Here is a 27,770-nt window from a genome sequence, read left to right as displayed (position 1 = left end):
TATTAATTGTAGCTATTTGAATCCATCGATCAAGAAATTTTCCCTTGTGATTGACCTGCTATTCCGATGGCATTGAGGGCTTTGTTCAACGAGATCAAGGGTCTGAAGGTGACGGAGGTGCCCAAACATCTTAAGCCGAAGCTGACATGGGAGTACATCAAGAAGACAACCGACCAGGCGGTCGACCGCTACATCGAAAAGTACATCGAAACAAGCTCTCCCGATCCTCTTTTCCATGTTTGCATCGGCGGGATGATATTCTCCTACCTGGTTGCGCTGCCTCACGAACGCCGCCACCTTGAACACCAGCAGCAGCATGCCGCCGCAGCTGGGCATCACTAAAGTACTTCGTTCCTCTGCCCCGATCTCCCGTAGGTGCGTTTTTGCTCGTCGCATATGTCGCAAGGAATCTTGAGATCGTGAATTTCTTCCATGTCGTTTTCTCTTGGCATTGTTTATGGTGGAGTTTTGATACTAATTTATAATCGGCTAGATCTACAAATGCATCGTTTTTCTTTAAAAAAATCGTTTGGTAAGAAAATTTTTTTCTAGATATTATTATTGAGTTTATTTTTGAAGAAAAAGGTAGCACAAGTGAAGAAATCCATAAATCAGTTAGATATTTAGAAAACCAAAACTTATAATTTAATTTTCTTATTGTTCTAGTATTATTATATATATTTTTCTTTTCTATAACTTAGAATTTTCATTTTTGTAGAAATTCAAGAAAATGTGGTGAAGTGGTTAGTAATTATTTCAGTATTACTACTAGCGGTTCAAACTAAAAAGTGATAAAACGCAGTTACTTGTTGTTAAACATATTTTTTTCGGAAGCTTGCTGCCATCATATAACATTCAATATAATAGGTAATAATTAGGTCATTAAATTTAGCGTCTGTCAAAGCTCTGCCACCCCCTTTTACTGGTGGTTGGAGTATCCTCCTGGTGAACATAATTAAACATAGAATGGTTTCACTAAATCCTAGTTCTGTTTATTCCAAATTGGTGCAAAATGGATTTGGGCTGGTTTTAGCCATCCTTGTGTTTAGATTGAATTGGTGAGATACATCCTAATCATCTAATTCATTGAACACACATTTTAAGAACTGCATGACAATATGTAGATCCTCTGATTAGTGCAAGGCTGAATTAATTATGTGGTATTTGCACACTTATTCAAAGAAACATGATGCCTTACTTAGATGTTTGATTATGAAGCGTCACCTTATATTCTCGGAATGGTCTTAAGCTACACCAGCTGATATGCCTCCTTATCTTGACTTGCTATCAAGTTAGCATCTTCTCCTTGTCTGGTAAGTGAAATGAATAGAATGAACAGAACTAGTTGGGTGGCCACGTATTTATAAAAAGATCCAAAACTTGGGCAGGAGAACTATAATTCATTAACATCTGACCCAAAATCAGCATTGAGTTTGGGTTCATAAACTTCTAGTTAATTTTCTTTGGTTTGGTCAATATCTTTTAGCTGTGAATTTGAGCTTCTGTGGCATTCCGCAATAACCTAACCGCTGGGTGTTGTGCTGGTCATTTGTTTGATTGTCTGTGTAGGAACATTTCAGAACACAAGGAGTTAAACATACTTGTGAAATCTACTGCCTCATTACAATCATTATAATTTTTTTTGATACAACAATTGTAAACAAAAATATCAATGTAAACCATAAAAAATACAGGTGGCTTTGTTGCATACTTTTAAGTCACTATAAACAATTTTTATCTGAAAGTTTCAAAATAATAAGCCTGCTGAGTTTTGATTGTGGATGGAGTTTAAGGACTGCTATGAGCGCATTAATCTAGTATTTTGACCAGTGGAAAATCTTAGAAACGTACATTCTAGGTTTAATAAATTTTCTCTGGGCTTTGCTTGTGGTTGTTTATTGGAAATCATGATATGAAGTTATTGAGATTTTAGTGGCCAGTTAGGAATGATTTATATGGGGTTATTTTTTGTGCTTATCAATTTTGATTCATTATTAGAGTTAAATATAATATTGAAATTTTTTCTTAAATTCAACTCCTACTACTTTTGTAAACGGTTGGAAGTCTTGATTCCAATTACAATATGTTAACATTTCCCTATTATATTTCAACAACACGGCAGTCCTGTTAAGGAAGCGCATCACTAAATCATATCTAATTGTATTCTTTGTATGAATGTTGATCTCTGAACATGATACAAAAATTTCTATCATATTCGTACTATTAAAATAATGTATGTATTAATAAAATGATATGTTACTATTTTGTTTTATTATTACAGGTCTTTTACATGTCTAAATTTATTAAAAAAATTATTTTAAAGAAAATTTGTTATGAGTTCGAGAATAATTGCTAGATTAACAACATTATTCATTCACATAAAAATAATAAAAATTCAAAATTCTTATAGTCTTCCAATTTTGTATTATGTAATAGATTTTCTAGTGCTTTAAAAATGTACCACAAGTTCATTTATAAAATTGAAGCAACAATTTTTTTGGATTATATTCTACTCAATAAATAGGTCCTGGTGACAACGAAAATCCAGAACTTGTAAGTGTTAAAATAGAAAAATCCTATCTGTTTAGATCCAATTTTTATTTCTCATAGGTATTTGTTGTAGTTTTGGCAAGTGACCTTACTTTCTTCATTGATGAATGGTTAATTAGGGGTACTCCCATGTAATAGGATATAACCTCTCATTCATCCCATGTTGTCGCATGGCTCTCATTCATACTGCTTAGTTTAAGCCAAGGTTAGCTGCTTACTTTAGTCATTGTTAAACAACCATAAGGATTTTAAAACAATATGAATGGGTGTTTTATTTATTTATTTTAATTTTAACTTTTTTGAGTTTTGTGGTTGAAAAGGAACGTGTTGGCAATTCAGATACTAAAAAAATGACCAGTTTGATCTTTTCCTCAACAAGTCAATTGCGAAGTGGTCTTATTTAAGAAATGCATGCCTGGGTCATATTACTTGATTCAATTAGTTGGACAATGGTTTTGTTTTTTATTGTAATTTTTCTCTTGCGTACAAGAAGTATAGGAAGTGAAAAAAGAAACATGTAATATTATGTGTTGACACATTATGAATTGTTTTTTATTATTTTGTGTGGTATATTTCAATTATGGAAGATGAACACACTTCATTCTTGATAATGTGCATTGAAGTGCTACTGTTACTTGATGGCATCTACAAATTCTTCATAGTTAGGTTGTGACATTGTGTAACATATTTCATATTGAAAAATTGACCTTTCTATTATACCCTTCTTTTATTGATGGTTTTGAAGGTTTATAATGCAACATAAAGGTAAAATTTCATTTGGAAATGCATATATTTAGATCATACTTATTAAGGTACAAGGTGGTAGTTCTATGAATGAATTGAGACTTTATTTGAGTTAAAAGAGGCATTAAATGTTAACAAATTGACAATATCTAAAGTTTGATATAAATGAAGATTAATGTGATATTCTTTACATAGCTTGAAATAATATCATATGCAACCTATTGAATACTTAATTTCAAGTTCTATAGTGTTGGATTCAAATTTTCCCATGGATGATACTCCACCATAGATGAGAAAAGTAGAGGGTTGCATTAAGTAGTCGATAGTTAGCATAAAACTTGTCGAATAATCTTACCATTTTGTTGTGTGATAGATAAGTACCCCTCAAACTTAATAAAAATTCTATAACATGGTGGTTGGACCTGTAATGCTTTATGATTTAGAATGTTGGCCATTAAAAGAGAAGCATAAAATTAAGTTAAGTATTATAGAGATGAGGATGCTCAAGTAAATGAGTGGATTCACTCAAAAGATAGAATGTGAAACGAGTATATAAGTGAAAGGTTGGACTAGCTTTAGTAGCAAATAAGATTAGAGAAAGTCACTTTAGATGGTTTTGGCACATAAAATGTCGGCCTTTTGATAAACCAATTAGGATTAGATGTATTAGAATTGTTCTATATTAAGAAAGGTAGACGTAAAGCTAAAAATACTTCATTAGAAAATATATAAATGACATTTTTTTTAGATTTAAATGAGAATTTGACTCTTAATGGTACACAATGGAGAGAAAGAATTTATGTAGCCGACCACATGTACTGGGATAAAAGCTTGTTGATGATGATGACGATGTACTCAACCCTACTAGTTAGCAATCTCAAGAGATAGGAACCTGAGAGATTATGGTGAGTTTGGAAAGGGAAAAAAGACTTGAGGAATTTAGGAAAAGCTTAAGAAATTCTCAAAGAAATGCTCGACTACATCAATAATATCTCAAACGATCCAAAATTTGCCTCTTCAACCTTTATTTGTTGGATCCAAGGGCTATGGGAAATGTTACTACAAAAAAGGTAAAAAGTACAATAAGAAATGAGATTTAGTACGGACTACTCATGATAGGTGGTTTGAATGGTTCTACACCTTTAGCCCAAGCCCCAACTTTTGGTTCAAGGCATGCTTCCTTTGTAGAGTGTTTATGGTGAGCCAAGGAAGGCGATTCCTTGGGATGGATCGAGTTGGATGAGCCTATGGTGACAAGTCTTTTGGTCACCTTTATGCCCTCATAGGCATAGTTATTGGGCCATTTCAATGTGAAGGGTTAATCTACTTGAGCTGTAGCGTTTGCAAGCTCATGATTGGTTGAACATGAGGAAGTGTTTTTAAGTCTTCTACGGTTGAACCTGCCCTATGTTTGGATAAAAAAAATGCCATTGATGGCTAGTTAATTATTGTGTAAGCAAATATCTCCTGGAGAACGACTCCGTTGAGGAGATAAATTCAAAAGGCTTGAAGGGTCTTATATGAATCATTGGAATTTCCCATGAGGATGATCTTTTCGTGTTGCCTAGCTGAAATTAAGGCCTTTTGTTTTTCAGTTTCTCTAGATGAGGTCAACCATTATTAGCCAAGTCTTTAGTGCCAGGATTTGCCAGGTCGGGTTCTTCTGTTGGAACCTATTAAGCACTTGTGGGATACCTGAGAATTCATTAACGATTAGGTATTTACTTCATCGATTCACTTGATCCTTTGAAGAATGAATTGTAAAAAGGATAATTGAATTAATGTTAAGCATTTATTATGACCACAAATACTAAAGTGGAATGTAAATACATAAGTTATTGCCTTATTTTTACCGTAGTCTCAGGAGCTATACCAGTTCTTTATTATGATAGTAATGTGACCCCACTCACTTTTATTTTCATAGAATTAGTGATCCAAGTGGTGATACTCTTGCATCCTTGAGTTTTTTGCTGAGAACTTACTTGTTGCGAGGAAGTGAGAATTAACTTAGTTGAGTTAGCTATGTCAAATGTTAAATTGGTTAGGAGAGTGGCCCTTTGCTTATCCATGGGTAAGAGGGCTAAGCGGCGCTCTGACCCTCCAAAGAGTAAGATGAAAGTGATTAGGCAGGTCCTTTGGCTATGTAAGGATCCACTAAATTTTAGCTTTTGCCTTAAGAAAGTAAAGGTAGACCAGGTGCCGCACATGCAACGACAATGCTGCCAGCTAAGGTGAAGGGCCCATCAAACCCTGCAGCTGGAGTAGAAGCATGTTCAAGTCTGCAGATAGTAGCACTTTGTTCAAGTTCTGGGGATGTCCCTCTGATGGCGAGATTGGCAATGTGACTTCCCATTCAGTTCCTACTCAAGGTGGTAGCTGCTAAACAGTTGGCATCCGTTGAAGGTGCGGCGACTTCATTGAGGTTTGAATTGACTGCTCCCTTAAGGTAAATTAAGAAGAACCAATCCATAGAGAATATTTTAGTTGGTGGTTGAGCGTCTCCCTCCACTATTAAGTCCAATGTGTGCCTCTCCTCAAACTAGTTGCTTGGTCATTCATTGGGCCAATTCGAGGTGCAATTGTTGACATAATGGGTGCTTAGTTTATACACATAGATGAATATCCCTCATGATTGGCTGTTGGAGGTCCCGTAGAACCATAAGAGCGCCTCCTATGATGGCAAGTATCATTGTTGCCCCACCAGTAATGAGGGACGAGCCAGTGGTGAGGTGCGAGCTTGTGGAGGTGGTTGCTGAAGAGCTAAAGGTGGCAACTATAGTTCAATTGATTATGGTTGTTAAATAGGTGGGGTGCTTATAGGGTTGTTCTTCTTCTCTTGTTTCGTTCCCTAGGCGGTGGGATCTCAGTGCAAGGACCAATCACATTGGAGACTCTGCCTGAGCTCCTTTGTGTATTGGAAAAGTTCCTCAACGTGTAAGGCATCATTGGCAAGGCAAGAGAAAGCTCTCATAAGACTGTTGCTAACAAGGCAGATACACAACTATGGAAGGATGTCATGGACAAGGAGGCAAAGATTGCAGTGACTTGTTGCCTCTTTCGAGTGAGTCTGTTTATTGAAGGAGTGAGACGCCTCTTAAAGTACATGCTCAAGTAAGGGATGTTGTCTCTTGAGGTGGCATTTGTTGGATTTTTGGTGGCGATCAGTCGGTTAATCCCGATTTTTGTTTTCTATATATGTAAAAGGTTGTAAATATTTTTCTAAATAATGATATTTTCATATTAAAGAGTATATTTTATATAATTTCTTTTTACTTTATTTTTGTTGTTATGTTGTTGCCTTGTGTACATGCTTTGAATGTTACCTTGTAGGCCTGATTTTTTTTTTTTAATTTTTATTTGACATTGCTATGAGCTACTTGTTTTTCTCTGAGTGGTGAGTGTTTAATGCTCGAGAGTGTGATGAGTTTTCAGCAATTCCAAGTGATGGATGAGGCATGTTATTGGTGATGCCTCGTGAGATGAGCTTTTGGGGCGAGCATAAATGTAGTGTTAAAGTGACTTCCAAATGCACTTTAATTGCAACCACTCATGTGGGCTACGGAGAAAACATTTCCCTTTTCTTGATGTAATGATGTAAATATGGGTAAAATGTGGGTCTATATTGCAGATGTGACCAACAATTAGATATTTGCATCATATATGTTCCCCATAAATATCCCTTTGTCGAGCTCTCATGGGCGTGAGCTTTCTATTAAAAAAATCTCTTCTCTGTGTCCTGCGTGAGAATGAATTATTTCTAAGGCTTCCTTATACAAATGCATGGTGGCTTTTGGCAATGCAAAGTGCTTGCAATATTTGAGGGAAAATCCTTTGTTTGTAGACACTATATTCATTTGGCTTTGCTATTCCAAAATAACATCGCGAGTTTGCGTTCTCACTGTGGAGGATCGTCTCAACAAAATTTATGAGGAGATGTACTTCCCCAACAACTACTCAAAATTGAGGTTGGTGCTCCTACTCTGCCAAGAGTTCATCGACATCCTCAATTTCTATGGTCTTATTCTTGCACAGATCCTCTCTATGTTGGTGGTGAGTGTGGTGCTCCTACTCTGCCAAGAGTTCATCGATATCCTCAATTTCTATGGTCTTATTCTCGCACAGATCCTCTCTAAGTTGGTGGTGAGTGTGATCTCATTCGTCTGCGAGTCTACAAGCTATCAATGATCTCCCTCTTCTACTTTGTCTTCACAATGAAGACATCCAAAGATGGGTCATCTAGTTCTCCTCGGTGTTGATGAGGATGAGTGGGATGATGAATAATATTCGAGATTGGAGAGCTTAGTTCCTATTTGTCTCCTGCTTAACTAAGTGGTTTGCACCGACTTCTTCTGTCCCTTTTCCAAAGTGCAAGGCAGTGGTGCTCGAATTGAACAAGACCAAGACATTGAAGTTCTTATTGAGGAATTCACTCTTTGTGAGCCACCATCTATCCTAGGCATATTTATAATACCTTCTATGGTAAGCATGTAAACTCGCCATTTCTTTTGTAAAATTTTCCTTGTGTTTCATTCGCTTTCACATGAATGTTCTTTGCATGAAGAGGGTATGCTTGACTGCTCTTTCCCAAACGACCATGTAGTGTTGAAGTTCTTTGCTTGAAGAGGGTATGCTTGGCTGCTCTTTCCCAAACGACCATGCATTGTTGAAGTTCTTGGATGAGGGTTCCTCCTCAGGCGAGGAGGGAAGGGACAAGTAGGAGGAGGAGGGATCGTCAATGCCTCCTCAAAGGATAGGAAATAAGTGGAGGCTCTCACTTGCTCCAAGGAACCTATAGTGAAGAGGTTGACAACGAGGGTTAAGTTGGTGGTGCTTCTCGAGGAAAAAGGGTCGTTGGCAACCCAGTGGAAAAGGTAGTGCCCAAGATGCCCCTTGTAGTGAGCAAGGGTATCTTGATTGATGAGGAGGTAGCCAAGCGAAGAGCAAAGGAGGCGAGTTAGTTGCAACCATTAATGGGGGTAGCTGACAAGGGCAAGCAGGTCGTCCTTGAGGCCAAAGAGGAGGAAGAGATGAGCCTCTCCCAAGAGCCATTATGCTCTGAGGAGGCGACCTATTCATCGGGCGAGGTCAACTCAACCCAACTCTTAGGTGGAGTAACAACCATGGGTAGGTGTTTTTCTCAAGGTCGCTTGAGGCCACTATCAAGGTGATCCTAATGATGGAGCTGAGCTTTGTTGCAATGAACTCAATGGAGAACACTTGGTATACCACGTTTGCTCTAGCTCGCAACCATCAGCTAGCTACAACGAAGGTGGAGTCCTTGAAAAAGGTGGCATCTCGATGAAGAGATACCCGATGGAGGAGAGGATAGTCAACAATGCTATTGTGGACAAGAATGATGAGTTGCGGGTTAGGTTCACTAAGGAGGCGCTTTGAGCAGAGCTGAAGGATGAGGCGACCTTGTAAGTAAAATGACATAGAAAGTTTTCTTGCTCATCGCTTTTATTGTTCATGTGTATTTGCTTTATTGTTGCTGAAGAATTTCTTAATTGATTATTATTCTTGTTAAAAGATGGTACTACATCTACACTGATATACTAAAGAAGCGTTTAATAAAGTAACTAACTAATTAGCTTTATTCTTTTCTAAAAATTAGAAAATAGAATCATATGAGAATAATTCTTTCTTAAAAATTAGGAAACATAATAATTGGAGATCACAATCGATCTCTTCTTTTATTCCTAAAAACAATTTCTTAAAATGAAGTCATAACTTTGATTTTCAAATATTCAACACTCCATCTCAAATTAGAAAATTTGTATCATATAGTTCAAGCTTGTAAATTAAGTCTTTAATGTTAGATCTAGGTAGAGCTTTGGTGGGGATTTTTGCAATCAGGGGCTTTCAAGGCGAAGTCTATGTAATGTTTTTATAAGTGAAATGACATTGAAAGTTTTCTTACTCATCACTTTTATTGTTCATATGTGTATTTGCTTAATTGTTGCTGAAGAGTTTCTTAATTGATTATTCTTGTTAAAAGATGGTACTACATCTACATTTATATACTAAAGAAGTGTTTAATAAAGTAAATAACTAATTAGCTTTATTCTTTTCTAAAAATTAGGAAATAGAACCATAGGAGAATAATTCTTTGCTAAAAATTAGGAAACAAAATCATAGGATATCACAATCGACTCTCCTTTTATTCCTAAAAATAATTTCTTAAAATAAAGTTCATAAATTTGACTTTCAAATATTCAACACATCTCAAATTGGAAAATATATATCATATAATTCAAGCTTGTAAATTAAGTCTTCAAAGTTAGGTATAGGTATAGCTTTGGTGATGATTTTTGCAGTTTGTTGCTTGGTAGGAATGTATTTCAATTTAACAATCTCACTAGTCACCTTCTCAGTGATGAAGTATCTGTTAATTTTGATGTGCCTAGTCCTGTCATGATGCACGAGATTCGTAGCTATGCTAACAATTGCATGATTATCACATATCATTAGAATAGGAGATGAACTCATTTGTCCCATTCACTATGAACCCTTTTTATCCAAATCCCTTCATAAATTCCTTGTACCAGTGCTCTATACTTAGCTTTTGCACTACTTCTGGCTACCAATGATTTCTTCTTACTCCTCCAGGTAACAATACTATATTAGTTAAAAGAACAACATCCAAAAGTTGATTATTTGTCAATGATGTTTCCTGCCCAATCTACATCTGAATATACTTCAGTGTCACAATTCTCTGTCTTTATGAAGTGTAAGCTTTTCATTGGTGTCATCTTCATGTATTTAATAATCTGATAGGAAGTGCATGTAGAAATTTAGAAAAAGCCTTTGCTGAAATCTAATTTCAGCAATATCAGAATGCCAACAGCACGAAAACTAGGAATAGAACTCACAATAACACTTTTTTATTGAAAGTTTTATGAAAGAAAATACAAGATACAAGTGGATCTTCAATTTGAGTGGTAGATCCGACTCTCCCAAATCTCTAGACGCAGCTAGAGCCCAAAACTTCAGAAAGATCTAAAAGTTCATTCAAATTCAAGAAGTCCTAACCCTAGCAAAACATACTACTTAATGCATAAAATTTAAAAGGAAATCTCTAAACAACCCCTACTTTAAAAATTCCCTCATAACTCCCTCAAAAATCTTTCCTAAACAACTCTATTGGCCCCTGCGGTTTGAGTGACAGGGATGGGAGGCGGTCTCTATTCTGCCTCGCTTAGAAGCGGGCCGATCAGTATGGACTGACTAGGCCGGTCTAATGACCGTTCTAACAATACCTCCCTCCCAATGACCCACCTTGTCCTCAAGATGAAATGATATCACGCTCCTTAGCTTCCTCGTCATCACAAATGATGAGAACCTGAAGAGTTTGGTTTTTACATCTGTGTCTCAGTGTATATCTCTCCTCACATCTAAAACAAAGCCCCTTCGCACTCTTCTCATGTAACTCTATTTCTGTGAGCTTTTTGAAGTTATTTCCGTGTCTTCCTCCTACCATTTTCTCCTTTTGGGTCTACCAAAAAGTATCTGGTGTCGGCTCCTTAAGTGCCAAAAAGATGATGGTCATCTTGTACATCACTCTAACCGCTGCGCGGATCTTTGGTTTCAATCGCTTCATAAAGTTCCCCACTAGTACAGTCTCTGGAAACTAATCCAACCAATTGGCGAGCCACTCAAATTGCTCACTGTACTCCACCACTGTGCCCTCTTACATTAAAATGAAGAATTGCTCATAGAAGTCCCATCCTCTGCTATTTTGGAAATGTTTCAACAAGTAGTATTTAAACTCCCTCCAAGTCCATATTGGTTGCCTCATATTCCTCCATTGGTACCATGTTAAAGCCTTCTCTTCCAAGACATCCCAACTTGCCTTCAATCTCTCCTCCTCTGTCAACCTATTGATGGTAAAATATCTTTCCACCTTGTAGATCCATCCATGGGCATCCTCTCCCTCAAAAATAGACATCTTTAACTTTGTCCCTTTGTTCCATTCATAATTTTTCATTCCCTAAGGGGGTGGTTTCTCCCAAGTATCCCAATCATCGCTTGTACGTTCATACCCAAGCCTTTCATAAAATTTTCACATACTCCTTTCAAATTCAGCACCCTTTAGATCATAACAAACCCCTTCCCTTTCAAATTCAGCCTCCCTTGGGTCATAATTACCTCTTTCCCTTTCAAATCCCGCCCCTCTCCTCTCCAAATTGGCATCTATTCGTTCTTTATCTATCTCCTCCCGCCTTTCCCATAGCCTCTACCTAACTCCTCCCTTGGAATAGGTCCTAGGAGAGGCATTTTTTTGTTCCCTCCAAAATCTCTATCTCTTGATCTTCCATTCATCTGATTAGATTAGGATTTTCTCCACTTCTCTGGCTATCGACACCTTCCTACTCTGACGGTGCTATTTTGGTTTGGCCCTCGAGCACTTTCTTCAACATCTCCTCAAGGATGGAAAAATTTGAATCGATCTTATCATGGATGATTGAAATATCTTTTTTTAAATATGAAACTTGAGTTTGGAGATATGAAATTTCATATTTCATTTGTCCTATTTCCCCTTCTAATACTTCTACCTTTTTTCCCTCCATAAGTCCCCAGATCATTGTTAGGCTCGAAAACTTGAATTTTCACCACAAAAAAGCAAAATTCATGGCCTAAAATAGAAAAATCTGCAGCAGGAATTCTAAAAAAACAGTCCATAAATCACTCTGATACCAATTTGATAAGAAGTGTTTTTAGAAATTTACAAAAAGCCTTGGCTAAAATATGATTTCTGCAATTTTAGAAAACCAACAACAAAAAAACTTCGAGAAACACACAACAACACTTTTGTATTTAAAGTTTTATGAAAGAAAATACAAGATACAACTGGATCTTCAGAGGAAGATCTGGCTCTCTCAAATCCTTAGACGTCGCTAGAGCCTAAAACCTGAGAGAGCACAAATTTCAGTAAAATTCAAGATGTCCTAGCCCTAGAAAAACATACTACTTAATACATAAAATTCCAAAGGAAGTTCTCTAAATAGCCCCTACTTTGATATTTCCCTCCTACCCCCCTCAAAAAACTTCCTAAACAGCTCTGTTGGCTCGTGTGGTTTGAGCGACAGGCAGGGACGTGAGGCGTGCTCTATTCCGCCTCGCTTAGAAGTGGGCTGATCAGTGTGGACCTGTTGGGCCGGTTTAATGACGAGTCTAACATAATCATGTAGACTGCTTCCATGTGTTCTTCTATAAGACTATGCATGAATTGACATTACAACACTAATTGCAAAATTAATATTTGGCCGAGTGTGTGAAAGATAGATCAGACGTCCAAACTTCAAACTCTTATGACAATTACTTTTCAAATTTTGTAATTTGTCCACATCGTTCTTAGATAGAATAATATCATCGATATAGACTATATCAATATAGCGATTTTCCCAGCGTGAGATTTCTTGACAAATAGAGTATGATCAGCTTGACCCCTTTATATAGCCTAGCTTTAAGATAGCCTTTGTGAATCTATCAAACCAGGCTCAGAGAGATTTTTTAAGGCTATATGAGGACTTCTTGAATTTGCAAACTTGATTCTTTATCATCCTTTTTTCAAATCTAGGTGAGATTTCCATATAGACTTCCTCTTCGAGGTCACCATTTAGAAATGCATTTTTATGTCCAGTTGTTGTATGTACCAATCTTGGTTGACATCCAATAAGAGAAGAATTTTGATAATGTTAAGCTTTGCTACAGGAGAATAGTTTCTTAATAGCCTATCCCACAGGAATTGTGTAAATCCTCTAGCTACCAATCAAGCCTTGAATCTCTTAAGTGATCAATGTGCTTTGTACTTCATAATGAAAATTCACTTCCACACCACGAGCCTTTTTCAAGCTGGCAAATTATTAATAGTTCATATTTCACTCTTCTCAAGTGCATTAATCTCATCTTGTAATGTGTTTGTCTACTCTGAATTTTGTAATGTCTTTTGTATTGTGCTAGGAACCTGAATATCATCAAGAGAAGTAGCAAATGCTCTATACGATGATGATAGACCCTCATTAGAAATATAATTCCCAATTAGATGACCTGTACATCTCCTAACACCCTTCCTTATCCATGCCTGTATTTTCTTTAGGTGGACTTGAAATGGAGTTAACATTTTGGCCACATGTTGGATGTGTTCTGTGTTCTAGCTCCTATATTTTTCTCCTCGTGATATAGACTTGAAAATTCTCATTAGTAAGTTGTGGAGCTACAAAGTGAGCATGCACGTGAGAAGAAACATTTGTGGGCTAGACTGATTACTGAGCATGCACGAGTATAAACAAGTCTTATGTATGGCCTTTGGGCACAAGCACAGGTTGAGAACAACTTGATAACTTTGAGTGGGCAAAAGGCACTGACTCAAGAAAGAACTTTCAAATTTATTGTTTATTCGTGTTGTCCCTCTAAAAACGAATTAGGGATAGAAGGACACATGTTCAAAGAAAGAGACATCCATGGTAGTACAAAATCTTTATTGGTTGGAAAATAATATTTATACCTTTATTGAGTTGGAGAGTACCCTTAAAAAGTACACTTATTGGCTTTAGGATCAAATTTGCTACAGTGTTGAGGATACACATGAACTAATGCCATGCAATCAAATACCTTGAGTGATAAATCAGATGAAGTTGTGCGGGTGTGAAAAAAATATTTCAGAAGTAGCTGACATGGGGAGATTGAAAATTAAGAACTTTGGATGACATATGATTGATCTAATACGTAGCTATGAGAATGGCTTTTCCCAGGAAAAAATTAATATTAGAAGAAAATATAAGAGTATAAGATGGCAACCTCCAAGAGATCTCTATTATTCCGTTCAGCCACCCCATTTTATATAGGGGTGTTAACATAAGAACTTATATAAATAATCTCATGGTTCTAAATATAAGTATTAAGACTACTAGTGAAGAATTCCCTAACATTGTTTGACTTGAGTACTTAGAGTTGACTTGATTTAGAACCATAAGATTATTGGTTTGAAAAATTTGCCCGATGATAGACTTTTCTTTCATAAGGAAAATCCAAGTTACCCTTCTATGATCATCAACAAATGTCATAAACCATCGAGTGGTAGAAATAATTTTTATCACTGAGGGACCCATAAAAAAAAAGGCAGTTGAAGGTTTGCTTGGCATTTTGAGGATATACTGTTCGAGTATGCTTTGCAATTTGACATGTTTCACAATAAAAAGATGCTTAATTTTTATTAATAAATAATTTGAAAAATAATTTAGTAAGATACACAAAGTCGGGATGACCAAGATGATAGTGTAACGATATAATTTTATTATCTTTATTGACATTGATGTTGGACATAGACTTGAAATATTCTAACAGACTCCAAGATTGGATGCAACTTGTTTGGTTTTAGGATCTATCACATGGGAGGAGATGGAGCCTGGAATATAGTTCAACACTACCAATCATCTACCCCTATTTCAGCTGCTGAAAAACACACGCAGTAGGTGATTGGTCCACGCAGACTACGGTAGTCAAGCCACTTATCTTACATAGCAGCTTTGGTAGCCATCTGATGGCGCGTGGAATGAATAAGCGGCTAGGATGAAGTCCAATGGATAGTTTGTGCAACAGATGTCTAGCTGCAGTTTGAACAGGAATGTGTAACAATAAAATCATAGACATTTGGATAAAATTTAGTAACAATTGAATGTCACGAGCTAATTTGCTAATGCGCAAAATATTACAATCCAAGTTTAAAATATGGAGGACAGTCTAGATACGACTCTTTAGTAAGTTGGATAGAACTTGTTTTAGTTATTTTAGAATTTGAGCCATCAATAATATAAACTAATGGGTGACCACTACTTGACTTGATTTTTTAGATAAGGGCTAGTTTGAGGGATTGTCATGTGATCATAAGCACCAATGACAACTATCCAAGACCTAATTTCTCATATGTTAGTATTGAATGCAGTAATTGCATCTGTTTGAGAAACCAAACCTATACTGCATATTACTACATCTTCTGGATATGTCTATGATCGATTTTCGAATAAGTCATGCTGTTGCCAATGCTGTATGAGTGTGTTGTAATACTGAGTAATAGGCGGCTCTTCTTGGCGGAAATCATCAAGAACTGATTAAACTTGAAACACCTCTAAAATTGGAGTATGTCTCTTTGGTTACATCCCATATTTTTTTTACAGTCCCAAACAACAAAAATTTCACCAATGTCATTATTCATGTAATTGATAAGCCATGACGTGATCTTATTATTTTCAATTTTCCGCTACCTGAAACTCGGAATTTTAGCCTCTGACATGGTTGCTGCTCCCGTGAGATACACATCCTTTCCCTAATCACAAATGAACTGCGGCACAGATTGTGACCATTGCACATAACTATGGTCTTTTAATTTATGCCATTTAATAAGAATAGGAGAAAAATTACTTATACCAAGTTTTGAAATTTCTGAATTGCTTCCTGATTCTGGTGCTATTTTGCCAAATATTTGTGATGGGACCATTATGTATCGCGAAGAAGATGATGATGGAGAATAACGAATAAGGTTGCTTGAAATATAGAAGAAGGTTGGGACGAACACTGACCAGAGAGAATCAGTCAGAGAGAATAGGCCTAAGAAATATTGAAGAGACAACCAAAAAGAATATGCCAGAGAGAGACAGCTTGAAGGGATTAGGTTTCAGAGAATTATCTTGATACCATAAAGAACTTCTTAATTGATTATTCTTTTTGTTAAAAAATAATATATATATATATAATAATAATAAAATAAATAATTAAATAATTTAATTCTTTCCTAAAATTTAGTAAATAGAATCATAGGAGAATAATTATTTTCTAAATATTACGAAATAGAATCATATGATATCACAATCGATATCTCCTTTTATTCCTAAAATACTTTCCTAACTTTTACTTAATATTCAACCGTTGCATATTTCTAAGTGTTGAACTGAATGAGTGATATTCAAGTGATATTGACTCTTCTTAGTGTCGCTTTAGTCGGGCCTCGCTTATGCTAAACTTTTTAGTCTTTGCGGGGGTAACCACCTAGACTTGATGAGTGCATGGGATTTGCCTGTTATGCATTGTAAACCTTATCTCAAAGGTGGAGTCAACTTACAGGGCTAGTTTTATTTTACTCGTCGTCAACTTTAGGTGGGTATCATGTTAAGCTAGATTTTTAGTCTTCATTGGTTAAGCACTTAGACACACCAGTTGTTGGGGAGTGGGGACTTATGAACTAATCATTGCACATATTGCCAGAAATGGGGGAGTCAACCTACAGGGCTAGGCTAATAAATTTGAGAGGTCTTCTTTTACTATGCTTGACAAGTTTTTTATCGAATTTATCTGTAATGGGTGAGGGGGGAGTGAGGTGGTTGTGTTTGCTAGTTGATTTTGATGTTGTTGATTTTTCTATTGTTTATTCTGAGTAGCCTTATCATAAAGAAGCAATTTCGTTGTGAACATCTCGCCAATTTGACTTGGCTTAGTAGGGAGGCAACCTCGCGAAATGAAGACTTTACTTTTTCTTGATGCTTCAGCTCACTTGTAGGTCTTGCGCCTGGGGCTTCAGCTTGGCTATAAGGAGTAGTGTGAATTGCTTTTAACCTTAAACTTGGGCAAAGGCTCGATTCAGTCATTGAGCCTCTTCTATTTTGGGGGTTAAGTCACTTAGTTTAATGGGTTTAATTCCAGTTTCTTCCTATTCACCGTGAGCAAATAATTGACCAGATCTTGGTTTGTCAAGTGAAGATCCCTTAATCCTTCCTTATATTAAACCCCTTATCTTTGCTTGCGCAAGTTCCCAAAGTTTTGATTGGGTATTATTAGGCTACCTTAGATGGGAAAGTTCATAACTTATACTCGGGGAGCTTGGCGAGTTTCCTAAGTGTTAGCATGTAGAGCAGCGAGTTCCTCAAATGTTAATTTTGTTTTATTCAAATTTATTTTTATAGATGGAGATATTATTAGTAGAATTCATGTTGGATGGTTGAAGTGGAGGAATGCATCGTGCTTGTTGTGTAATAGAAAAGCCCCCCTCAAACTTAAGGGAAAATTCTATAAGATGGTGGTTAGACCTGTAATGCTTTATGGTGTAGAATGTTGGTAATTAAAAGAGAAGCATAATTATAAGTTAATTGTTGCAAAGATGAGAATATTTTGGTGGATGAGTGACTTTACTCTTAGAGACAGGATACACAATGAGCATATACATGAAAGGTTGGAGTAGCTCCACTGGAGGATATGATTAGAGAGAGTCGCCTTACATAGTTTTGTCACATAAAGCGGTGGCCTTCCGATGACCTGGTTAGAAAAATAGATGTATTACATTTAACTTATGTTAAGAAAGGTAGAGGTAGACCTAAAAGGACTTGGTTAGAAAATATTAGAAATGACATTTCTTTATTAGTTTAAATGAGAATCTATCTTTTAACATGGCACAATGGAGAAAAAGGGTTCATGTAGCCGACCCTATATAGTGGGATAAATGTTTGATGTTGTTGTAGACTTGCTTTGGTTGTAATTTTCTCATACCAAGAAAGCAAGAAGTTTAAATGTTTAGAAGGGAATATGTTTTTCATTATGAGTCATTTCATATATACATGAGTATAGGGACTTCCCGTAAGGATATCAAATTTTTTGGTCATTTGCAGTTCATGTCCTTGGTACCTCCTTGCCTAAGTTATTTTGTAGCTGATAAGTTCCAGTGCTGATTTTTCTTTTAACAATGTATTGACCGTCACAAGTAGAACCAAGTTTCATCAGCACCAATTGGTGAGCTACTGCATCCATCTTCTTGAGAACTAAGTTGTCAGGATGAAAGAATTTCTATTTAACATTGGCGTTGTAATATTTAGCCATTTAATTTTTAACTTCTTCCTGCCTTAGTGTGGCTTGTGCACAAAGCCCTTTTAAGAGGTTGGCTTGGCTTGTGCACGAAGCCCTTTTAAGAGGCTGGCTCCTAATTTGAGGTTTTTTTGGTTCTTCTGTTCGGACTCGTTGAACTTGCCCTCAATGAAGTTGGCGGCTACCATCACTCACTGGCTGTGCAGTTTGAATTCTACTCGGAGCTTAGCCTTGATGATCTGAGAGATAGAAATGGGTGTTTGGTTGTTGGGAATGGAGTCATCCTTAGTGTACATAAGAATGCGAGAAAACCTTACCAACTTGTTCTTGGTTTCTTAACTAGCTTCTGATTATTATGTATCGTGCTACTTTTATTTTGAATCATCATGGGTCAATGATCTCGATACTTATTCTTCTTATCTTGAGATATTCTAGAACGGGTCGATCTAACTCCTCAGCGATCATTCCAAACTTGTATGGTCTCTTCTTCTTTCAATGGTTGGTTTGGTTATTGTTAGGGCCGATTGCCAGGGTTACCTTGTTTTGTGAGTAGATTTATGAGTTGTTTTTGCTCCCTAAGAATGTGTTATTCTAGGCAAGTTTGCTAATTTTCACCTTCATCTTGAATAGTTTTCCAGTAGCATTTCATTACGTACTTCATACTTGTCATTTATTTGACTTACTATTTGTTGTGAGTCTAAATAGGTCACCAGCTGCGTGGCGCCTATCGTGCGGTGAATTGCAGGTTGGCGAGTAAGGCTTGATACTCAGCGTGATTGTTTGTCACTGTAAATTCTATGTTGGTCACTTGTGTGATTATTATTTTGATTGGGTTTTTAAAGGCTATGCCAACTCCTAAGATGTACTCGCTTGAAGCTCCATATATGTAGAGAGTTAAGGATTGATTGTATATTTGAGGTCAACCTTAGAGTCTAAAAGTTTTCATTTGAGTTTGATCTAAAATCGAATATATGGAATGCAATCTTAGAATAAATAGATTTATTGGGGGGATTGTGACTTTGCGCGACCAAGTCATTAATAAGAGTACACACTTTAGATATCTAGGGTCTATTATTCAAAGTGATGATGAACTCAAATGAACATCAATGAACAATTGCAAACAATGACTTATGATGACTGAAATTTCTACACATCATTCATAAACAACAATCAGCGTGAACAGGTGTTTTGATCGCAAGTAATGTTGCAAATCGCTTAATTCACGCATGAATGATATTTACGTCACTCATGCTCACCGAATGAATAAGAATAATTGCAATAAAAATGGACATTCATAAATGAAGCATGAAAGTTGTACAAACAAATGTGGTTGCATCCCTGCCTTTTGCAACCTTTCAATATCAAGCAAATATATATTTCCCCTAAGAGTGGGGGGATCTGGCACATGATGGACATAACAAGCTATCTACAAGCCATCACATAAGCTTATGATGAATGTAAATATCTACAAGCAATCGCAGGAGGCTAGTTAATGCACGTCAGTTTGCCTGTGCAAAGCAACGGGAAACCCGCAGTATGATGCTACATCACAGGATCTGCAACACTCGTACAACTAGACATAAGTTGTGTATAGGCTCCCTAATAGAGCATGCATTCAAGTGATAGTTGGCCTCGCAACTGATTGGTGTTAAACATTTTGGAATGCCCCAATACATGCACTATAATATATATGCAAACAAATACAAAGAAATGCATATGCAATCATATACCCGCGTGAGCCTTGTCGAACGTATTGTAGGTACACACGTGACGTCTGAGGATGCTGTGTGGGTCAAATGATGAACTTAAGTTGGGCTCTATTCTTCTATGTGAATAGATAGGAGTTGACACAACACGAACTATCAAATAAGTATACGGTTGTTGCTCTGACTAGGATATTTATCTAATACACTCATATTAGGCCTTCAAGGCCAATAACCAAAAGAAATTCATTAAATAAAGTTATAGAGCTGACAACAAACTTGATGCTATGTCAGTAATTAGACAGAGTTAATAAGGTTCAATGGATAATTATAAAAATACCCCTATACTTGCATGGGTCCCGGCAAGCGTGTTATAGATGCACACGTGACGTTTAGAGATGCTTGCGGGTCAAATAATAGATTTAAACTCAAGCCTGATCTATTTGTACAAGTTTATATGAGTCGACACGGCTCGAACCATCAAACAAATATGCGATCATGACATCGCTTAAGATATTTATTTTAATACGTTCATATTAGGCCCTTTAAGGCATATAACCAAGAAATTTATTGACAAAGACCTAAAGCCGACAGTAAACCTAATCCTCTATCATCAATTAGACCGAGTTGACAAGATTGAACTTATAATATTCAAAAATGCCCCCTAAATACCGGTATGGGCCTCGACAAGTATGTTACGTGTACACGTGATGAATAGGGATGTTGCGCAGGTCAAATAATAAATCCAAATTCAAGCCTGATCCTTCAATGCTAGTAGATAGGAGTACACATAACTCAAACTATCAAACAAATATACGATCACGATATCGACCAAGATATTTTATTTTTTAGTTCATGTTAGGCCTTCAAGGCCTATAAATAATGAAAATTCACTAATAAGGGCATACAACCACTAATGAACATGATTTGTTGATATGCATATAGAGCTGACAAGGTTCAGCTCATAACCCATAATACCCCGATAATGATAATGTTGAATGTAGATCTCAATCGAAGGGGTCCTCAAACACTTAAAATGCTTCCTAAATACCCTCATTGGCCCCAATGAGCATGTTATGGATACGTAAGTAACGTCTAAGGATGCTGCATGGGTTAAAAAGTTAAATCAAGTTTGAACTCGACCCTTTTGTGCGAGTCAATAGGAGTCGACACGGTTCGAACCATCAAACAAAATTTACGGTCGTGGCGTCGACTGAGATATTTATTTTACACATTTATATTTGGCTTCAAGTCCTATTACAAAGCAAGTTCATTGACAAAGGCACACTGTCTACTATGAACTCGATCCTCTATCAGCAATTAGACAACGGTGACAAGGTTCAACATATAATTAAAAAATGCCCCTAAACACCCGTATGGGCCCTGACGAGCGTGTTATGGGTCTAGACGTGACATCTGAGGATGATGCACGAGTCAAATGATAAATGCAAATTCGAGCTCGATCCTTCTATGCGAGTACATAGGAGTCGACATGACTCGAACTACCAAACAAATATACGGTCACAACGTCGACCTATATATAAAAAAATTTAGCAATAAAGACATAAAGCCTGAGGAAAACCTGATCCTCTATCGACAAGTTGACAATTGACAAAGTTTAATCAACAAAATAAAAACTACTCATAGGAATACCTCAATGATGGCCGTGTTGAATGTAAATCTTAACCGAATTGGTTAATTTCAAAATTTTATTCAAATGCAATCAAATGCCCAAAAAATTCAAAACTCCAAATATTTAAAATTGAAATCAACCATCAAATGCTTAAAGTGAAATCTATCGACCCTCCGTAGTAGTTTGCCGAGTTGGATAAATTCAAATATTACTTATTGTCATAAAGAGCTAATATCTGGTTGAGAATATTACTAGGATTCATTCTTAAATAGTATTTTTCCATCAAGTACTTGGCACATGTACTCTAACAGACAATTTTGTCACCGAATGGTACCGCAAGTAAATGGTTATGACTATGGCTCTCTGAACTAGGTGATTTTGCCATGAAATGACACCATTAAATTACGTTCATAGCCAGAGCGCGTAAGCTTCCTAATGTCATTAAATCTTTGAGATATAAATCAATAGGATATAATCTATACGGCACAAAGTCCTCTTTTAGCTAAATTGGATTCAGATTTGTTTCCATAGGCAAATATTTCCCCTAGGTCTATAATATACCCTTGGACGAAGCAACCCATGGCTGTTGACAAATGTCCTTTTGTTAAGTTGGGTCGACCACTTCCTCTGTCTAAGTAGACCAGGGACCATAATGATCCGGTACGACGAAACCATGGGATTGTGACCGAGTCCATCATCCATTCCCCTACCATCCGCTTTAAGTGCAAGATGATGAAATTTCTAATGTTAAATATCAAATTTTCAAACATATCAACCAATGTTGCTACTATACGTTGGATATCACGTATTTACGGATATGATATATTCATTTGATGACTAGCCTTAATTGAAATTTCTCTCTCGCTATCGGGAGGAGCAATTATCTATAGGGGCTTGTGCCTATAGGAAACCAAAACTCATATTATAAAGTCCTCAAAAAGTGAGGGCGAAATCTCTGGGTAATGTCTTATCTACAAACCCAATTTGCCTTCTGAAAATTTACCCCGGAACTTACTTCGTTAAAACTCTCCCAGAAGACGTGAGGAAGGCCGGGTTGCAAATTTTCGGAGCCTATAGGGTTTCCGCATCATGGATGAATGTGAGAAAAGAAGTTAGTCTTTGAAACTAAAATTAGGATAAGAACTTCAAATATAGGTTCTCTTATGGGCAAATTAATAGAATTAATAAATATTATGATTCAAAGGAAGATAAATATTTTATGCATTCAAGAAACTATATAGGATGGAGAGAAGGCTACAATGTTGGTAGTTTAGCATTTAAATTATAGTGTTAGGTAGGAGCCATGTTAGAAATGATATATGCATGATTATAGATAAGAGTTTGAATGATGATATTATAAAAATTAATAGAATTGTAGATAGAATTATATCTTCAAAGATTATTGTATGCTAAAATTATTAATATTATAAGTATTAATGCTCCTCAAGTAGGTTTTGATATGTGTTCAAAATTAAAATTTAACAATGACTTTGAAGAAATAATACAAAAGGATACCTCTTAAAAAACAAGTTTTTATTGGAGATTAAAAAAAATAAAAATAAAATAAAAAAATAAAAAAATAAAAATAATAATAAAAAAAACATTTTGATAGAGTGGTAAAAGATTTTAAAATCATTCGTGTTGGCTATGAGTTTAAAGTGACTAATGTAGGTGGTAGGACTATATTAGATTTTGCTTTAGTTTATGATTTTGTAATTATTAATACCTTATTTAAGGAAAATAGAGTAGCTTTTTATCACTTATATGTATAGATTTTGGAAATCCCAGATTAATTATTTTTTTATGAGAAAAATAAATCGTTTAGATTGCAAGTATTATAAAGCTATTACGAATGAAAGTTCATATTTCTAGTATCGCTTAGTATTTTTGAACTTTAAGATGAATGATAGAATATAAAAAAAAGTAAGATGTTATTTTAGGTTTAGCTGAAGACATTTATAGAATACTAACAAAAATATTTGTAGAAATAAGATTCAATATCTTATGATTTTGATTGTGTATGAGGAACATAATATTATGTGGGAATTGGAGCTAGTGATATTAAGAATGTTATAAAGTATTGGTTCGGAGTTTTAAGAGAAAAAACTCATAGTAGTAAAAATAGTTAGTGTTGAGATTAAAATATACAAGAAAAGATAAAAAAATGAATTAGATGTAAAAATTCAAAAAATTGGGAAAAATATAAAGAGGCTTATAAGGAGTCAAAGAAAGCGATATGTGATGCTAAGAATTAAGTTTTTAATAATTTATATAATAGATTAGATACTAAGATGAACGAAAGATTTATGTTTAAATTAGTCAAACAAATACATAGTAGAAGTAAGGATTTAGTTCATATGAAGTAGTAATCTTTGCAGCCTAAATTAAAATAAAGATTTTTTTATCATTATATTAATAAAATTGAAGTTAGACTTAAAAAAAAAGTTTGAAAAAGCTGTTGGACGTGATAATATTCCAATATAGATATAGAAATCCGTAGGAGATGTATGAATTTCTTGGCTTACGAAATGTTTTAATATTTTTTGAAAATTAAAAAGATATTAGATGAGTGAAGGACGAGTGTGTATGTTCCCATTTTTAAGAATAAAGGTGCTGCACAAGTTTTTGTGAATTATAGAGGAATTAAATTAATGTGTCATACATTCAAACTGTGGGAGAGAGTTATTGAGCATAGTTTATGACATGATACTAATATTTCTCTAAATTAATTTGGATTCATGTCGGGTAGGTCTACTATGGAAGCTATAAGTTTATTGAGAGATTTTTGAGAAATATTGGTAGAATAAGGAGGATACATATATTATATATATTGATTTAATGACATCATGCGATAAAGTTCCAAGAGAAGTGCTATGGAGAGCTTTGTAAAAGAAAGGAGCTAATAATGCTTATATTCAAGTCATTAAGGATATATATGTAGGAGCTGCTGCTTGTGTTCAAGCACAAGATAGTTTGACCATGTATTTTCCCATTTCAGTTGAATTATATCAAGGATCAGCTTTAAGCCGATATCTTTTTATTTTAGATATGGATTTTCTAATTAGACATTTCCAAGAGGATATACCCTACTATATGCCTTTTGCTGATGATTTTCTTCTTGTTGATAGGACTAGAGCAATTTAAGGAAAACTTGAATTATAGAGGTCAATCTTAGAGTCTAAATGTTTTCTATTTGAGTAGATCTAAAACCAAATACATGGAGTATAATTTTAGTGTAATTGATATGGTGGGTGGGGAGGTATTGTGATTTTGGGCGATCAAGTCATCATAAAGAGTACACTTTTTAGGTATCTTATGTCTATTGTTCAAAGAGATGGTGAAATAGATTAGGATATTATTAGTAGCATTCAAATTGGATCGTTGAAGTGGAGAAATGCATTGGGCCTATTATGTAACAAAAAGTACCCCCAAACTTAAGGAAAATATCTTTAAAATGGTTGTGAGACTTATAATGTTTTATGACGTAGAATGTTGGCCATTAAAAGAGAAGCATAGAATTAAGTTAAGTGTTGTAGAGATGACAATGCTTGGGTGGATGAGTGGTTTCACTTGTAGAGACAGATTGTGAAATGAGTATATATGGGAAAAGGTTGGGGTGGCTCCACTGGCAGATAAAGTTAGAGAGGGTTGCCTTAATGGTTTAGTCATATAAAACATTGGCTTTCCTATGACTCTATTAGGATAGGTAATATATAAGATTTTACATATATTAATAAAGGTAGAGGTATACCTAATAATACTTATACTTTCTAGAAAGTATTAGAAATGATCTTTTTTATTAGATTTTAATTGAGAATTTGACTCTTAACAAGGCAATGGAGAAAAATAATCTATGTAGCCGACTTCATATAGTGGGATTAAGGATTGATGTTGTTGTTGTACACAACAAGAATTAGGTAGCACACTCCCTCACACTTACGAGCACCAATGCTTCGTAACAGAAAGGATACTGGAGTTCGTTTTACTTGTGAGGTACTTAATCCTTATGTGTGGGTAGGTGCATGTTTGTATGTTTGAAGTTTGTTTTATTTGGGTTTCAAGGTACTTAATAATTTCTCCATGATAAAAAAAAAACGAAGTAGAAGTGTTACTTTCCTAATATACAACAAGAAATGTTTTCTTTTAAGTGACTTCTCCAACTTTTTTTTTTGGGAGGTAATGTCACTTCCTTACACTTCCAGGCATTAATGCCTAGGACGGTATGCTGGAGGTAGGTGTGCATGAATAGGTAAGGAATCTGTTAGCCTTAATCTAAAAATTAAATGGATGCCATGCATTATAAGATTTTTTATTTCTCTTCCATCAATGATTCCCTTGGTTCTTTGATCTCTCTTCCATAACTTGCGCAACATGCTCCATATTCCTTGCATTTTAGAAATAAGATCCATGAAGTCTTCAAACATAAATATCTCTATCTATTCATCTTTCCTAAAAAGATTTTATGTAATTAACTGTTTAATGTAATATGTATAGTGTAATCGTATTCATATTATGGATACTCTTAAACAACGCACGGGGTCCTAACTCAAATAATGGAGAGAGAGAGACATCCTTGAGTGATAGATGAAAACTAACAATAACCAAGCAACCACAAAAATGTAAATAATTTAATGTGACTTTCGGTCTTTGTGAGACGTGGTTAATGTTTTTGTAAAAACTTTGTCATATTTAAATTCACCGTTCTTGTTGTTTGGAAATAGTACGAACCAATGTGAGAATATGAAGCATTGTGTTAGAACTCAATTCTTTGATCCCTTATTTTTAAGTTTTTGTCAATGTGCAATGCTATATGAATGACTAGGCACAAGAAAATTATATAGTCATGCTTAAAAGGTGTTTATCATAAAATAAATGTTTAGATAGTTTAAGGATGTCAAAGAATACTAAGAATCGTTGTTAAGTTTCAAGTAAATGAGAAGAACATTGAGACGTACTTGCTATTTTGATTATTACTTGCTATTTTCGTTATTTCTTTGATTAGGCAAATATATTTTCCTTATGCTTGTTCTTTGAGCATTCATTTGTATATTTGCCATAGGTACTGGTACTATATTTATCTTCAAAAAATATTTTTTGCTCTTCATCTGCATATATTTCTTGCTACAAAATATGCAATGCTTACAACTCTTTTTGTTGCCTTCTTTTATAAAAAAATTGCATAGCTCTGCAAATGAATCGAATTTTTAAATTTATTCAAGTTTACTTATGAATTATTTTATCAAATTTCAGCTATAATTGAGTTTTAATAAAGCTTAATTAATTACACGTAGAATGTTAATAATTAATTAAATATTCTTATTAATAACAATAAATATTCATAACTTAATCAAAATTTATAATAATTTAATCAATATTATTTCTAATATTTTATGAATGATAAAATAATAATTTAATATAGCAATATCTTTAATATTTTTTGTTATATATAAATTTAATATTTAAATTAGCATATGAATATGTCAATTTAGTATTTGTTAAATAATTATATTATTAAATGTTAATAAATATTAAATTATATTTTGATTCTATCATCTTAATTATGTACTCAATATTTTCATCATATTTATATTTGTCATATAAATGACTTTGGAAGCCTATAGAATATGTTAAAGTTGGTATGCTAACACAATAAGTTATAAAAATACTTAAATCTTCATTAAACATGTATATTATCGAATTATTTGTTAAATAACAGAGAAAGTCATCTCTAACGGCTATTTCTTTTGTATGTTTAGTATTAAAAATCTTATTGAAATTTATTCAATTATCTAAATAAATGAGTATAACGACTTTTTATGAATGAGTATTATGTTGTTCATTGAGTGTATTAGTTTACTTTAGTTTTATGCATATTTTTTAATATTACTCGACACTCATTTTATTGCAAATATATTTACATTGTTATTTTCAGCATGAACTGCTGATTAATTTCATCTTCTGATAAACTATATTACTTTCATCCATCAAAGAAAAATACTCGATGATGAATCTAATGAAATAAAATTTTTATTTTCTTGTTCAGGTTGATTGAGCTTTTGATGTTGGAACTGGGCATGCATGGCAGCAGTTATTTTATCATTGGAAAAGCTATTATCAATTGCTTTGTTACGCTTAAACTGCTTAATAATTTCACTTTCAAGTGACAATTTTACTTTTCTAAATACCCAACTATGGACTTTTATGTAATTTGTCTAAATGATATTGTCATGTTTAATCTGTAATTTACAATGCGATGTTGCCTTTGAATGAGCAATGCATTTGAAGTTTGATGA

General features: G+C 34.9%; 1 protein-coding gene across 1 annotated transcript; it reads left to right on the top strand.

The window, feature by feature from the left end:
* Nucleotides 1-27,770, top strand: LOC110101986. The gene is made up of 2 exons (XM_020830105.2): nt 1-375; nt 27,521-27,770. Exon 1 carries the CDS (start codon nt 67-69, stop codon nt 340-342), a length of 276 nt encoding a protein of 91 aa, XP_020685764.1. The 5' UTR covers nt 1-66; the 3' UTR covers nt 343-375; nt 27,521-27,770.

The sequence above is a fragment of the Dendrobium catenatum genome, unplaced genomic scaffold, assembly GCF_001605985.2.
Source record: "Dendrobium catenatum unplaced genomic scaffold, ASM160598v2 fragScaff_scaffold_85, whole genome shotgun sequence".
Taxonomy (NCBI): Eukaryota; Viridiplantae; Streptophyta; class Magnoliopsida; order Asparagales; family Orchidaceae; genus Dendrobium; species Dendrobium catenatum.
The sequence above is the reverse complement of the archived record's forward strand: the minus strand, read 5'-3'. Positions and strand labels throughout refer to the sequence as shown.

What these genes read in the sequence shown, in the direction of transcription:
- LOC110101986 (XM_020830105.2), top strand. Translation starts at nt 67, where the DNA reads ATGGCATTGAGGGCTTTGTTCAACGAGATCAAGGGTCTGAAGGTGACG.